Raw genomic sequence first — 15964 nt, 5'->3', positions numbered from 1 at the left:
ATGAAAGCTCTCTGCCCACTCAAACCCTGTAGCAGGGAGGTATTTCACTGCGCTGTTAGCTTGACTGCATCCCTGCGTGTGTTTGTTTAGCATGTGTGTGTGCGTGTGAGAGAGAGAGTGCATCGTCCACAAAACTACAGCAAGTACAGAGTACTCCTTCACATGACAGGCAAGCCTGCATAAATGCTTCTTCAGCATCTCTCTCCTACACACAGCAAAGTGGGACATCAATGGTGTTCTACTGCTGACTGAGAGATTGAAGAGTAACTCCACACAGGTTAGAAAATAAAATAGTAGTGGGCTAGAGAAGTGGGTGGGCATAAGAACAATTGACTTGACAGTCTTTGACGAATGAGCAGAGCTTAGGCAAGGAAGCTTTGCTCATGTGGATGCACCTTACACTATACATGCAAGCAAATGAACACACACAAGTTTTCCATTTTCATTTTGGATAGCAATGTAACATGTTGACTTTTTATTTTTTCAAAGTATGTATTAAAAACTGGCTCCAGTGTGTTCCACTAACATGTGTATGTGTTCACTGTGATGGGTAAAAATGCAGAGAACAAATTTCGTGACAATAAAAGGTGATTCTTCTGCTTCTTCTTCTAATGATTCCAGATACAGAACACGCAAGTAGAAAGTTTGGATGTCAAGTCATTAAAATGCTCTATCTACACTTACTGGCTAAAACATTAGGTACACTGAGTTCAAATTGATGGTAGATATACACAGTATTAAAAAAAATCCTTCTGCACAAAATTTTAATGTGTAGAATGGTACTGCAGCATACTAAGATGTGTATAATATTTTGTACACCTTATTTGAACTTAGTCAGAGGGGCAACATAAGGCAACGTTTCAGGAACACAAATTTACATTATTGTCTCAAGGGCTGAACGTTTGATACAGTTCTTGCATTGGATGTCAATACATGATGCAGGTGTACGTAAAGAAGTATTTTTGGGGTCAAGTTTGGTGTTCTTTATACAACGGTTACAATTCTTATCATCTAATACTTATAGCTCACACTCAAGATATAACATTATAATGTCTTGTGAATGATGATGGCAGTATCACATTTCAGATATTTATTGTGCCATTTATCCACAGTACATTGTAATGAAAGGCTTAAAAAGACTTTTAGCACATTGAGCTTTCAGATAAAAACAAGAACTTGTCTTTCTTCTTAGCAGAATATTTAGACAGGAAGTAAGGTTGGATCATTCTTTGTTGCTTGACTCTTTGTTTTTATTATTATTATTATTGTTATTAGTAGTAGTAGTAGTATTTTTCTTTATTTATTAATTCATTTATTTAATTTTTACTGCAGTGCAAACAACTTACCTGAAATACGGTGACGATGGCCCACAGTAGAGTGTCAAAGTTCTTGCGGTCAGGAATGGTGTCTCCATCATCTGTCTGAAGACTAAATTTGCAACCAAACAAATGCATGCCCAATATGCTGCAGAGGTAGAGGCAAAAAACATGCTCATTATCATCAGCACATATATAGTATGTTTGGAATATTTTTGTTAATTTTGAATTAATACACACCTAAAGGTGAAGATGAATAGCATCAGAAGCATGCAGAAGGTGGCCACATTATCCATCGTCTTCATCAGGACGACAAGTTGTCTCCTCAATGCAGGAAGGAAGCGAACCAACTTCAGAACCCGAAGCAGACGGAAAGTACGCAGGACCGACAACCCGCCGTCAGCTTGACCAATTATCTCCCACACACTGAGAAGGAGATGACATTTAAATAAGACTAATGGTAAATTTATACTTACATGTGATCCATTCGGTCATAGACAATATATACAATATGGACAAAAGTATACAGTAAAGGAAAAACATTTTATCATTTTGTCAACCGAGGCCTGACCTGGAGGATTACACTCTTTATTCTAAGATGTTACCAAAAGATTTTGAACAACTACAGTAAATGCTTCCGACATTGTGGGAAGAGTTTGGGAAAGGCCCTTTGCCATTCAATCTTGACTGCACCTCAATGCACAAATGATTGGATGAGTTTGGCATTGAAGAACCAGCCCAGCCCGTGACCTCAATCCCACCAAACATTTTTGGGATGAACTACAAAAGAGATTGTGAGGCCGTTTCTCCGAAAATATTGCAGAAAAATTGATGTATTGGCAATGTTTTCCGATGCTTTTGCCCAAATACTGCATGTGACTGGTCACTAACGTCCCATTCAATTCCAGTATGAAGGAAATTCACTTAATCACCAGTACACTTTATATAGAGCACATAATTGTTGATACACGTTATATTACATTAGTATGGTAAGTTATTTTATGTATTATGCAACAGTTCTGGACTTATTCAAGAGATCATTATGAGTTGGTCTGCCCATTATCAAGATGGATAGAGCACCTCTTGATAACTAATGGCTGACAAGCAGCAGCACAAGTGCTTTCAGCAATGGCCTAGGGTGAAATATATTTGGTGAGGACAAGAACAATGGTGGTTACCTGATGATAACAATGATGCTGTCAAATATGTTGTATGGATTTCTGATGTATCCAAACAGGCCGAAAGCCAGCAGCATGAAGCCCATCTCTAACACAAACATGCTAGTGAAGACGATGTTGCTGATCTCGAGCACATCCGTCAACTCCTCTGGCTGCATGAATAAGAGAATAAAAGTAGGTTAGGCATAACGATGGAGCAACAACAACAACAAAAATCAAGATCCCAAAAGGAGAAGTTAGTTAATATTTCCACTCTATTACTCTAAAGGTGGAAAGCCCTTTGGAGTGTGTGCCCTAAATCAAGCTAGTATCAATCCAGTTCCCGAGTGGGAGTCAGGTACAATCCATCAAATGGAGCAGAAAAGCTCCAATCTATCGGCAATGATCTGTTCCACTTAACCCTCCGTAGCGTCAGTGATCCAGTAGATTCTATTGAGGGCCTCCAGTTAGGGAACACACTTGAAGTTAGTTGCCTACGTCATGTTTGAATGTTTTTGGAAAACAAGGAAAAAACAACAAATTCAACAAACAAGAAGAATCCATTTTCATTCAACCTTTGCGGATTACCTGCATTACTGACAATCTAAAGATAAAAATAAAAAAACATTAAAAATAATTATTCACACATTGGTATTTTTTAATTGATATTGTGACGATAAGTAAAATATGACTTGTCAAGTGTGGTTGATTAGGTACTACCGTACACCTGTACAATCTGCCTTTAGAGAGGGGTTTGGATTGAGATGGTCAGAAAGGATTTCCATTCATCAAACCATTATCCTATCAATTAAAAATATATATATATTACTGTATTGTGGTCAGAGGTGGGTAGTAACGCGCTACAATTACTCGTATCCAATATGATCACGAGTGTCATTTGACTCCAATTCACTAATCAGACAGCACAAGGCAGTCACGTGACCACACACAAACCCTTGGTGGGCCAATAAAAGTGACTCCTTTTGGGGGGAAAAAAAAAACAGCCGCGCAAGTGTTTACTTTACAGACTCTGAAAAACAACAGCTTTATCATGGAGCGTAGTCTTAAATTGTAACTGCCCAACCTTGGATATTTCCGGCCACTTCTATTTCAGTCTTGGTTACCTTATGTAGCGCCATAAAAGTAGAACGAGCTCCTGGTACGATGCAATACATTTCAACTTTGGATATGTTTTTTTCAACTGATTATGCAATTTTAAAATACCTTTATGAACAGTAAACATTGTCTTTAATTGACAAACCAGAACATAAGGCTTTCAATCTACATCCACAATAGTTTAAGAACTCTCACAGTTCTCTTCGTCTTAAAAGTGGACTACAGTGTTATTTTTATGACCTTTGTTTTACACCAACAATATAGAGTTGCTAGAAGCTGACCAACAAATGCATGTGATGATTCATCAAAGTAATCAACCGATCCAATTATTAGGAGAAGATGGGGAAGAATATGGTTTCATTCATTTAATTGAGAGGTAAAGACATTTAGTTCTTCTGCCATTACTCGAAACAAAAAAATTAACATACTGTCTTGTTCTTTGATTACGTCTATTCTTGTCTCAATTTTTGACGACACACATACACACACGCAAACATACTGTAGTCTCGTTTCCAAGATTCCTACACCTCTGCACAAAAGTATCCACTCATAAAAGGAGTACTGAACAAGGAGGACACTTATGCAACATCTTAGTCTCTGTGTGTAAGGCTTTCTTTGTCATTCCTAATGTTTATAACAGGAGCATAGACACAGAGATACCACCACATAAAGGACCACATGCAAGCGAACTCTGGAGAGAGAGTTAGTGGTGAGCAACGCAGGGAGAGATTAAGAAAGGAAAAGGTAAATTGGTAAAAATATTAGAAGATTACACAAGACAACATTGAGTTAGTGAAGCTCTTTCACACCAAACTCATCTAACCATTCCTTTTTGGACCTTGCTTTGTGCACTGGAGAACAGTCTGAACAGAAAAAGACCATTAATCTGTTCCCACAAGGTTGGAAGCATAGCACCCACAATGTCTTGGTAAAATGGATAATTAAATAACTAATAAGTGTTTCTAAATATTCTTGTCCATAAAGTGTACTTGCATGAAGAAAATGACATTAACATTCTAGTATACAGCCCAAGACCATGCAGAGACCAAGAAGAGAGTGGATGCTACTCATATTTTTCTTTCCATACCATTTTTGTCAAACAAATTTTTGCTACCACATCATTACTACCAATCAGTTGAACAAATCTATTAAACTTGCTGCATAGGTGCACATGCAAATTAGGCCTAGCTTGCTTAATTGGAACCTATAATTTGTCCTCTCGAAGTATATGGTTGTTCAAAAGTCTCATGCACGGACCATAACATTGTCCAAATAATACAACTACAAAAAAAGTAGTTTGCAATGTCACTTTGCAAGAAATACTGTACTATGTGGATGTGCACAATCTCATTGGCATCTCTGATCATTTCGGAAACCATCTTTTGAGTACGCTTTGTCAACTGATTTAGGTTTAAACATTACTTATACAACTCCACTGGACGCGGTGACAGTGTAGTAAATGTACACTTTGCTGAAAAAGTCTCAGAAATTACAACAGCATTGCATTCTCCCACTGTTGTTGTGTACGCGCAACAAACAACATGCATGCTAAACATAAACGACTGTTTTCAGTATTTTTTTTTAACCTGTCCTGTTCGATTAACTGCAATTTCTCCTCCTGTTATAGTTTGTGTTGTCTCCTTCCAAAAATTCCATGCTTTCAACTATTTGCAGTTTCAGGCTCTAAAATATGGTTGCCATGTAAACAAATGGCTAAAAGGTATTCTCCAAAGTACAACACATTTGCACATAATGACCCATATTACATCTTACCTGCTCATGGTACTCTATCCCCATGCTGAGAGTGTTGACAAGGATGGCAATCATGATCCCTCTGTTAAAGTATTTGCTCTCCACTATTCTCTTCAATTTCTCCCTGAAGTTCATCCATGCCCGAAGTGCGCCGTTCTTGTACACCACAGCCCCATGTCGTCTGCCCCGACCTCGCCCACTTCTCAGATCTCCTCCCTACATTTATAGACAAAGAGACTATCACCATTGAACTGTAACCAAGTCAGTCAATGCTTACTTTATGTAATGTATGAATATGGTGAATAAACATCCATGCCAAATCTATTTTCAACTTTATTTTTTATATTGTTAATGTCAAAGAAACCTTCATCCTTTCTGTTAACCACTACTAGTGTCTGCCATCAAAAATTACCTGGGGGAAGTCGTGCAGTCCATCAGCTTCTCCCGTGCAACCCTCCAAGTCACCCAACTCCAGCTCCAAGGTCTCCAGGCTGCGGGCACAGAGAGGGCAGCTCAGTAGTTCCAGGAGCAGTGGACTGGGTACCACGCCTGCCAGCTGGTACAGCACACTCTGGTGACCTGCCAGGGGCATGATGGGAGAGGGTCACACGTTGCATGAGAATTGCTCCATTTTGGTCCTCATGTACAGGGGAAACAATTTAATTGGCATGGTGTGATTATTTATTCTTACGATAGTTTCACAAACTACAGTATATCTACAGTATGTTAAATTTATTAATTTTCTCCACTTGCTAACGTCGCTATACAAAAAAAAAAAAAAAAAAGCATGATATTTTCAGAGCAGTCACATAATCATATCTGTCTTTCACAGCTAAAGTGCAATGGCCAAACTCAGTGTCTGAAACTTCCAAGCACATTCCATTTCATTAATATATGAGGAGCAGCCAAAAGTGCCACAGTGTAAAGATAAAGGTGACTATTTGGGTATGAATAAATGCACTTCCAACCACCCTTGGGTTCACAGCTAGCATGACAACGATCACTCAACCCCATCGGAAAGGAAATTGCTGTCTGGGGCTGCAGACTACAGTCTCACATTGGTGGCAGATAAGGATGGCATATGATTAGTTGTTTTACTATATATAAACTGTCTTCATTAAGGAGTAATTGATGTGATGCTGAGGTGCTTGCTCTTTATACCATGATTCTAAAATGTATTACTTTTTTATTGAACCAAAAACAACATTGCACTATTGTCAAGGAAGAAGCAGATTGCTCTGGCCACTGAGTATATTACAATAATACAAAGAAAGGAAACGGGTGAGAATAAAGGAGAAAATTTGGATATTTGACTGGCTTTTGGCAATGATAGCCCCATTCAAAGACTCTCCACAATTCGCTTGTTATGAAATTACAAATCAGTGTTCATTGTTAAGTATCGTTGTGAAACACTTATAAATATATTCCCATACAACCCGGTTCATGGTCCCCTCAAAGTTTTTTTACTTTTAGGTATTTACGTTTTGCTTTAAGTAGCTGATGCATCGTGATGCTTTCTTGGTTAATTACAATTTAAGGGTCAGCAGCCAGGTACTGTATTTCTCCACAACGCGGCCATCCAAGAGCAAGAGAGCAAAACAAATTAGTTTAAAATTCTCCCATTTGTTTGTCTTCATTCTAACAGTTTTATATTGTTTCACTGTTTGTCCCATAGTTTGCTTCATCTTCTTTCTTAACCCTCTACATTGGTTCATCGTCATTCATCCTTTTAGTTGAGTAACGCATCTATTTTATGTTTCCTTTCACTGCCTACTTGCCCTCCCAGTTAACACCCATTTTTCACATAATGTCGATTTCACCAATTCTCCTGTTTATCTGCCTCTCTGCAGTGATAAATGCAAGGCATAAAAAATTGATTTTCTGTCATGCCTTTCTAAGTTCTGTTCTAGACACTTGCAGGAGATCTTTCCAGATACTCCTTATGTCAAATCTGGTGACAGGACTGCGTGTAATGTAATGTGTGTAATGTAATGAATGTAATGACAAGGCACCACTACTTCTTAAATAATTACATTTCTTCCTGTGGCTTTGTGTTTTAGGACTGTTAAATGCAACATCTCAGAATCCATTACAAAATATTTTGTAAGCCTGGGAAGCTGGTGATACACAAATCACCAATCATAAATCAGTACTCACAACACGTAGAACTGTAAAGACAGTTAAATGAGGTTTCTACCTGAGTTTAAATGCAAGTGCATGGAATCATTGTAAAAACAGATTTTACTAAGCATTGTTAAAATACTGTGAAATGATTACATATTCATCTGGTAATGTGAGTGTAGTTACAGTGTATACAATAGAAAGGTCAAAGACTAAAGTACCAAAACTGACAGGGAATTCAATAATTAATATTTGTGTACTGTATGTGATATGGCTGTCATGTCGAAGAAGCTGGCTCCAGTGTGTTGTGGTCAGTGCACAGGTTTTTCAACCAAACAGACCTTTCGATATTCCGCTCCTGCGCTCGTACATTGAAGACGCTTTTTCGTTATGCCTGCTTCGCCTCGGTTTACATTTTTTCTTGCTGATAAACTTGTTTTTCTTCTTCCAAAGAAATTAGAAGCAGCAACTCTTGGATATTTTTAAACTGTGGGACTACTTTTTGTAGATACAGTCGTTGCCATTTTCCACTATTTTTTGATACCCCCTCACCATTCGTGAGCATGGCCTGCTAATTAGCACAAGCCTGCTATTAGCAACAAGATGCTTAAGCCTCTCCTAAAAAAATATAACACTGCACGCTTTCATATTAGCAAGATAGAGACCCATCTCAAACCTCCCCTTCCTACCCAAGATTGTTGGGATTTTTTATCAAGTCAGCAATTTCTTGAACTTAAATAGATTTTTTGACAAATTTCAATCAGGTTTCTGAACTCATCACAGCACACAATCAGCTCTTATCAAAGTGCTAAATTATATTAGTTTGAATACTGACTCAGGAAAGGTGTCAATTCTGGTCAGATCACTGCGCCTTGTGATACAGTAGATCATAATTAGACAGCTGCAGCTCATTCAGAATGCTGCAGTTCGGCTTCTGACCAGCACAAAGAGGTTAGAATATGTTAATCCAATTCTAAAGTCTCTACACTGGCTCCCAGTCAGCTTTAGAATAGATTTTAAAGTTCTCCTACTCCTGGTCTACACATCCCTAAATGGTTTAAATCCTCAATACATGAAAGACATGCTCAGGGAATATTACCCCAGTAAGCCTCTGAGATCTACAGACTCAGGTCTAATAGTGGAGCACAGAGTCCAAAGCAAATATAGTGAAGCAGCATTTAGCTGTTATGCTGCACACAAATGGAATAAGTTGCCAACAGAAGTGACGTCAGCCCCAAGTGTGAATGTTTTTAAGTCCAGGTTACAAAGTCTTCTTTTTCCTCATGCTTTTTATAGCATTTCCACTTTTAAATGATCTTTCTTTCACTGTATGTTGTTTTAATTGTATTTATATTTTTTTCTCTTTGTTTCAAATGTTTCGAAGCGGTTATTTTTAAATGCTTTAAACCATGTAAATCACATTGAGCTATGCGTTTGTATTTGCTTGTGTATGAATGCGCTATCTAAATAAATTAGCTTTGCTTTGCTGCTTATATCAATGGTGATCAATACTTTGAAACAGGTGCCCATTTAAGATGGACATAAGTCTGCATCGAGAAAGGTGAGTTTGTGTGACGTCATCACAATATCTGCTACTTTAATGCTGTGGTCCGTGCACAGGTTTTCAACCAAACAGACCCAGATGCAGAGCCATGTTGAGGGTACTACTCCTCAGAGTTTTATGACAAAAATACACTACAATAATTGCAGGAAAAGGAAACCTATATTTGAGAAGCACACACATTAATTTATGGACAATGGAAGATGGAGAATTGCATGAATTATGTTTGTCTGCGTCAGATATTCTGCTTATACTGTATGATTTCTATGCCAGGTGTTTGAGTGTGTATCTTCTTACTGTGCTGTCCCACAAGCTGGTAGAGCTTGTTCACTTTGTCTGTGTGTTCGGACGTGGAGTGGTTTGGCGGATGCTGATCTGGACTGCAACCACCTTGCTGGGAGTGAGGTGGTGGTGTCTTGCTGCTGTAGCTGCACACAAATGATGGGAGAATGGTTGGGTAGTTCATCCCTCCGTTTAGTCTTCTGAGCAAGGCCCCCATGCCTTGGGTAACGACTGACTGATTGCCGCCACTGCTATTTCCATTTGTACTCCCTTTACTAACAGGAAGTGACTTCATCTCCAGTTCCACGGCTCCACCCACACCTCCTTCTCCAGCCAAGTTTTCAGTGCTTGCCAGGCTGCTCATGTGCTGCCCCCCATTGGGGAGCCGACAGTGCTGGTGCTGATGGTGCTGCAATAGGCTGTGTATTGGCCTCAACCACACAGCGCTACCTGGGCCCGAGCCCCTGCTAGAGCCATGGCCGTGTCCATTACCTCCACCATTATTGCCTCCACCACTGCTGTTAGGATTCACCTTTTTACGCCTTTTACTGGTAAAAAAACAAAACAAAAATCAATTAGAATGAACATGGACAATACTCAATATACAGTAATGAAGGCATCTCATGGAGCTCTTTGATTGTTTTAAGAGAAATCTTTCTGGAATAAGATATGAACATCGTGCAAACCAAACCATAATGCATGGTTGTAGATGACAACCATCCCACTGAGCATGTTCTATTGTTAATGGTTATGATAGCATATATCTGCTTTTACCACAAATGGTTCCAATTATAAGGTCAGCTAAAATGTAACAATTTTTTGTCTACAGTGTCTTTTGAGAACTTTCCAAAATATCCAACCGGTCTGCTTTTTTATAGAACACACAGCCCATATCTGACCTGTGCCATCCAGAGTATATCCTCTGGAGTCTGCGTGTGAACTTCCGGTAAAGGTGACTGATGTAGCGCAGCATTTCCTCATAGCACGAGCCTGGTTCACTGTAACTGGCAAGCGTGGAATCATTGGACATGTAGCGAGCACGCTGTTCCCTCATAAGAGCGTTCTCCCGTTGCTTCGTCTCTGAGAACTGGGTGGCGATGACCACGAGGCACAAGTTGATCATGAAGAAAGATCCCACCTAGTTGGGGAGGTACATTAAGATAATGAAGCACCTTGACAATAAAGTAGAATCATTGTAATAACTGTAAAACATCTCACCATCATAGAATAATCAAATCAACTTATTTAATAACCTTTTACAAGGACAGAACTGTTAACAGTATTAGTATTATTATGGCCTTCATTATTCAGAATGCTGAGCTAAATAATGATAATAATAAAACAGACAACTTATCATTCAAACATGATAAACCCTCAGAATTTGAAGATAAGTATTCAGGAAGTTAGTCACAAATCAAAATGCTTATTTAACATGTTATGATCATGTTATTAATTAAATAGGACAAAGAAATGTGATATGCATGGTCTGAGACTTATTTTCTACGATGTTCTTTTTTCTATAATTTATCATATTTTTTTTCAACGTTGCTAAAACAGCCTATTTTCTTACCACTAATTTTCTCACTATTCACCCAATGCATAATAAGCACTTTTACATCAAACGACAGGCAGACAGCAAGCTCAGACAACATTGCAAAATATCGCTTAAACTGGGCTCTTTGAAAACCTACACAAAAGCATGATAAGGGAAATTATACATGATAGAAGACAACAAGGGACAGCGGAAGGGAGCTGTGCTCAAAGCAGAGCTAAGAAAGGTCATTCTGGGTTTCAGAAAGAAGAACTGAACTGCAAGTACACAAGCTTCCAGGCGCAACATCTTAAACATGCAAATTGGCTGAGAATTCAAACCCCAATAGTGAAGACTATACAGAGCCAATTGAAATTCATGGTATTAAAGAAATGCATGTCTACTTCTGTAAGTGCTGATTTCAGTGTTTGTGTCTGTTTTATTCAAGCTTGTGGTTAAGGTTCTGATTGCATACCTGTAAGCTCATTTATGAAAAGACGTCACCTTGATTTTTTATATTTTTTTCCTTTCTGTCAGTATAGGAGTAAAAAAAAAAGCTTCCCTCAAACTCAAAACTGAAACACAGGTTTGATTTGGAATTGGATTACCTACAAGCAAAGACAAGATTGGCCTGATCGATACAGTAGGACTCAAAATGATTCAACGCATGCTGTAGTTTGTGTATTTATCCACATTCAATACAGAATGTCGAATTTAAATTAAATTAAACATTCTCAAAATGATTCATCCCATTCATGTAGCTTATGGTAGCATTACTCAAGAATGCTTGCACGTTCATCTGGGGCAATGGTCTCCAGTTAACTAATGTTAACTAAGAAACAGTCCGGGGTATATTCCACCTTTTGTCCACACACAGCCAGCCTAGGTCCCCATGACCCTGAATAGACCCTGTAAAGACAATGAATGTAGGAACGGATATCCACCCACGACTCCATTGCTTTGCAACTGCCGTCTTCAAATTCTAATGATTTTCCATATTGTTTAAGTAATTGTTTAAAGCAGCCCTATGGGGGGCACAAGCCAGTGCAAACTGTAGGCCGGTCCCAAGCCCAGATGAATGCAGAGGGTTGCGTCAGGAAGGGCATCCGGCTTAAAACTTTGCCAAACAAATATGAGCGTTCATCCAAATAATTCCATACCGGATCGGTCATGGCCCGAGTTAACAACGTTCGCTACCGGCGCCCTCAACCTGCAGGGCACCGGTGGAAATTCAGCTACTGTGGGTCGAAGTCGAAGAAGAGGTGGAAAGCGGGTTCTTCGGCAGAAAGAGAAGAGGAAAGCACAGAGCCTAGAACTGGATGTGGGGACTTTGAATGTTGGGACTATGACAGGAAAATCTCGGGAGTTGGTTGACATGATGATTAGGAGAAAAGTTGATATATTGTGTGGGCAGTAAGGCTAGAGGTTTAGGGGCAGGGTTTAAATTATTTTACCATGGGGTAGATGGGAAGAGAAATGGAGTCGGGGTTATTTTAAAAGAAGAGTTGGCTAAGAATGTCTTGGAGGTAAAAAGAGTATCAGATCGAGTGATGAGGCTGAAACTTGAAATTGAGGGTGTTATGTATAATGTGATTAGCAGCTATGCCCCACAGGTCGGATGTGACCTTGAGGTGAAAGAGAAATTCTGGAAGGAGCGAGACGAAGTAGTTCTGAGCATCCCAGACAGAGAGAGGGTCGTGATTGGTGCAGATTGTAATGGACATGTTGGTGAAAGAAATAGGGGTGATGAAGAAGTGATGGGTAAGTACGGCATCCAGGAGAGGAACTTGGAGGGACAGATGGTGGTAGAACTTGCACAAAGGATGGAAATGGCTCTAGTGACCACTTTTTTTCCCCAGAAGAGGCAGTAACATAGGATGAGCTACAAGAGTGGAGGTAAAGCACGCAGGTGGATTACATCTTGTCTAGACGATGTAATCTGAAGGCGGTTACTGACTGTAAGGTATTGGTAGGGGTGAGTGTGGCTAGACAGCATAGGATGGTGGTGTGTAAGATGACTCTGGTGGTGGGGAGGAAGATTAAGAAGACAAAGGCAGACCAGAGAACCATGTGGCGTAAGCTGAAAAAGGAAGAGTGTTGTGCGGCTTTTCGGGAAGAGGTGAGACAGGCTCTTGGTGTACAGGAGGAGCTTCCAGAAGACAGGAATTGGCAATGATTAGTAAGGGGGAAGTGGGAAAGGCATTAAAGAGGATGAACAATGGAAAGGCAGTTGGTCCTGATGACGTTCCTGTGGAGGTATGGCAGCATCTAGGAGAGGTGGCTGTGGAGTTTTTGACCAGCTTGTTCAATAGAATTCTAGCGCGTGAGAAGATGCCTGAGGAATGGAGGAAAAGTGTGCTGGTGCTCATTTTTAAGAACAAAGGTGATGTGCAGAGCTGTGGCAACTATATAGGAATAAAGTTGATGAGCCACACAATGAAGTTATGGGAAAGAGTAGTGGAGGCTAGACTCAGGACAGACGTGAGTATTTGTGAGCAACAGTATGGTTTCATGCCTAGAAAGACTACCACAGATGCATTATTTGCCTTGAGGATGTTGATGGAAAAGTACAGAGAAGCTCAGAAGGAGCCACATTGTGTCTTTGTGGATCTAGAGAAAGCATATGACAGAGTACCCAGAGAGGAACTGTGGTACTGGATGCAGACGTCTGGAGTGACAGAGAATTATGAATTAATAAAAAAGGACATGTATTAGGGCAACAGCACAGAGCTGAGGTGTGCTGTAGGTGTGACAGAGGAGTTTAAGGTGGAGGGGGGACTGCATCAGGGATCAGCCCTGAATCCTTTCCTGTTTGGAGTGGTGATGGAGTGGCTGACAGATGAGGTTAGATTGGAATCCCCGTGGACAATGATGTTTGCAGATGACTTTGTGATCTGCAGTGAAAGCAGGGAGCAGGTGGAGGAACAGTTAGAAAGATGGAGGCATGCACTGGAAAGCAGAGGAATGAAGATTAGCCGAAGTAAGACAGAATATATGTGGATGAATGAGAGGGGTGGAGAGGGAAGACTGAGGCTCCAGGGAGAAGAGATAGCAAGGATGGAGGACTTCAAATACTTGGGGGGGTCAACAGTCCAGAGCAACGGTGAGTGTGGTCAGGAAGTGAAGAAACGGATCCAAGCAGGTTGGAACAGGTGGAGGAAGATGTCAGGTGTGTTATGTGACAGAAGAGTCTCTGCAAGGAAGAAGGGCAAACTTTATAAAACAGTGGTGAGGCCAGCCATGATGTACGGATTAGAGACAGTAGCACTGAAGAGACAACAGGAAGCAGAGGTGGAGATGGTGGAAATGAAGATGTTGAGGTTCGCTCTATGAGTGACCAGGTTGGATACATTTAGAAATGAGCTCATCAGCGGGACAGCCAAGGTTAGATGTTTTGGAGACAAAGTTAGATAGAGCAGACTGCGATGGTTTGGACACGTCCAGACAAGAGATAGTGAGTATATTGGTATAAGGGTGATGAGGATGGAGCTGCCAGGCAAGAGGGCTAGAGGAAGGCCAAAGAGAATGTTGATGGATATAGTGAGGGAAAACATGAGGGCAGTTGGTGTTAGAGAGGAGGATGCAGGACATAGGCTTACATAGAAAAGGGTGACACGCTGTGGAGACCCCTAACGGGACAAGCCGAAAGGAAAAGAAGAAGTTTAAGTCATGATCATTTTGAGCCCCACTTTATCAGTACTATAATATAAGGAAATATTAACTGCTACCATCCAATTCCTGAGAGCCACGAATGGCTGCAAAAGACCTGCAGCAAGACTGAAGAACTTTCAGGCTCATACTAAACACTGAAGATTTCCATGCCCAGGTCCCAACATATACTTTACAGTTTTACCCATCCACAAGGACAATACAAGTCAGCTCTAATATGGTAAAATTGTGAAAAAATTAAAACTTTTGCGGCTTCTGTACTGTGACGTACAACCAAAACTGTAACAATGGCATTTGAATAATTTTGAGTGCAACTGTAGATAGAACTAAACCAACTTAATGCATTTTGAAAATACAGTCTTAAGAAGAATGTGATCTGGGTGCTACCATTTGTAAGTAACTTTGTACATAAAAACTAAACAAGAATGTGGTTACTTACAATAATGAGCAGTATAAAATATATAAAATTGTAGAATGAATGAGCATCCATGACATAGTACATGATATCCACCCATCCTTCCAGTGTGATGACCTGGTTGAGACAGACAGAGGTGCATTCATTAGAGTGGATACACAGAACTGTACACTTACACCCTGTGTGTTCAACTTGTTATTTGGTGCAGTTTCCTCTTTTACAAATAAACTGTAAACTATTTGCGTGTGCGTGTTTGTGTGTGTATTTAATGTGTGCGTGTGTTTGTACTGTACATCAAAGGACTGACACAGCTCCTTGGTGGAGTCAGTGTACTAATGAGTACTTGGGATGCTGACACCTGAAATCAGCGGCTGAGACCAGCCAAGCCGATAATAAACTCACACTTTACATTTACACCTCAGCTTGCATCGCAGATTACAGCCAAAACTAACCTGGCCATGCAACAACGTCGTAAGAAAAAATTTGAAATACTGCAAGATGTGCGTGTACAGGATTTTCAGCATGCAAAAACACAGGCACATTTTAAAGGATGTTGTATTATATACTCATGTAAAACTACTATACTAACTCAACTTGTATAACCTTGAGTTATACAAGTTATAAATAAGTTATATTTTTGGTACACCAGCTACAAAATGACATGCCCAACAGAAACATTTTATTCAGCAACTAATTGAGCCCACATGAGTGTAAATCTTGTTGTCAGGTCATGTGAGAAAAATAAATGTTATGTTGTGAGATACTGCATATGCATGAGGGAAAGACATTGAAAGCTGACTTTAGTTATTTTAGAAGAGAAAGCAGTACTGACCTGCACAATCTCTACTTTTTATAAGAAATACTGAAGCGAGCAAAGCATTGGTTCATTTAATCCTGCCACAATCGTGCATGTAGTGGAGGCTATTGAGCCATTTGCAAATGGCTGCTGAGCCCAGCATGTTAAATCCTGACCCAGAACAGACTACGTACTGTGTTTTGAGGTACAGGTAAAGTGTGTTGCCCAGGGTCATTGTGTGTTAACTT

The 15964-nt window shown here is 40.0% G+C and overlaps 1 protein-coding gene across 4 annotated transcripts in view; it reads right to left on the bottom strand.

Moving 5' to 3' along the window:
• cacna1ha (calcium channel, voltage-dependent, T type, alpha 1H subunit a) overlaps window positions 1–15964 on the bottom strand; it is a 122729-nt gene that overhangs the window by 38013 nt on the left and 68752 nt on the right. For 3 of the 4 annotated variants that reach the window (XM_061748710.1, XM_061748711.1, XM_061748712.1), the window contains 8 exons: window positions 14945–15037; window positions 10205–10443; window positions 9321–9853; window positions 5754–5920; window positions 5363–5557; window positions 2495–2646; window positions 1557–1742; window positions 1347–1464 (listed from right to left, as the gene is read on the bottom strand). In XM_061748710.1, coding sequence (XP_061604694.1) covers window positions 1347–1464; window positions 1557–1742; window positions 2495–2646; window positions 5363–5557; window positions 5754–5920; window positions 9321–9853; window positions 10205–10443; window positions 14945–15037 — 1683 coding nt within the window. The remainder of the gene's footprint in view (window positions 1–1346; window positions 1465–1556; window positions 1743–2494; window positions 2647–5362; window positions 5558–5753; window positions 5921–9320; window positions 9854–10204; window positions 10444–14944; window positions 15038–15964) is intronic. The other variant, XM_061748713.1, reaches the window with a different exon arrangement.

Source organism: Phyllopteryx taeniolatus, chromosome 16, assembly GCF_024500385.1.
Source record: "Phyllopteryx taeniolatus isolate TA_2022b chromosome 16, UOR_Ptae_1.2, whole genome shotgun sequence".
Taxonomy (NCBI): domain Eukaryota; kingdom Metazoa; phylum Chordata; class Actinopteri; order Syngnathiformes; family Syngnathidae; genus Phyllopteryx; species Phyllopteryx taeniolatus.
Note: the sequence above shows the minus strand (reverse complement) of the source record. Positions and strands in the feature narration are given on the sequence as shown.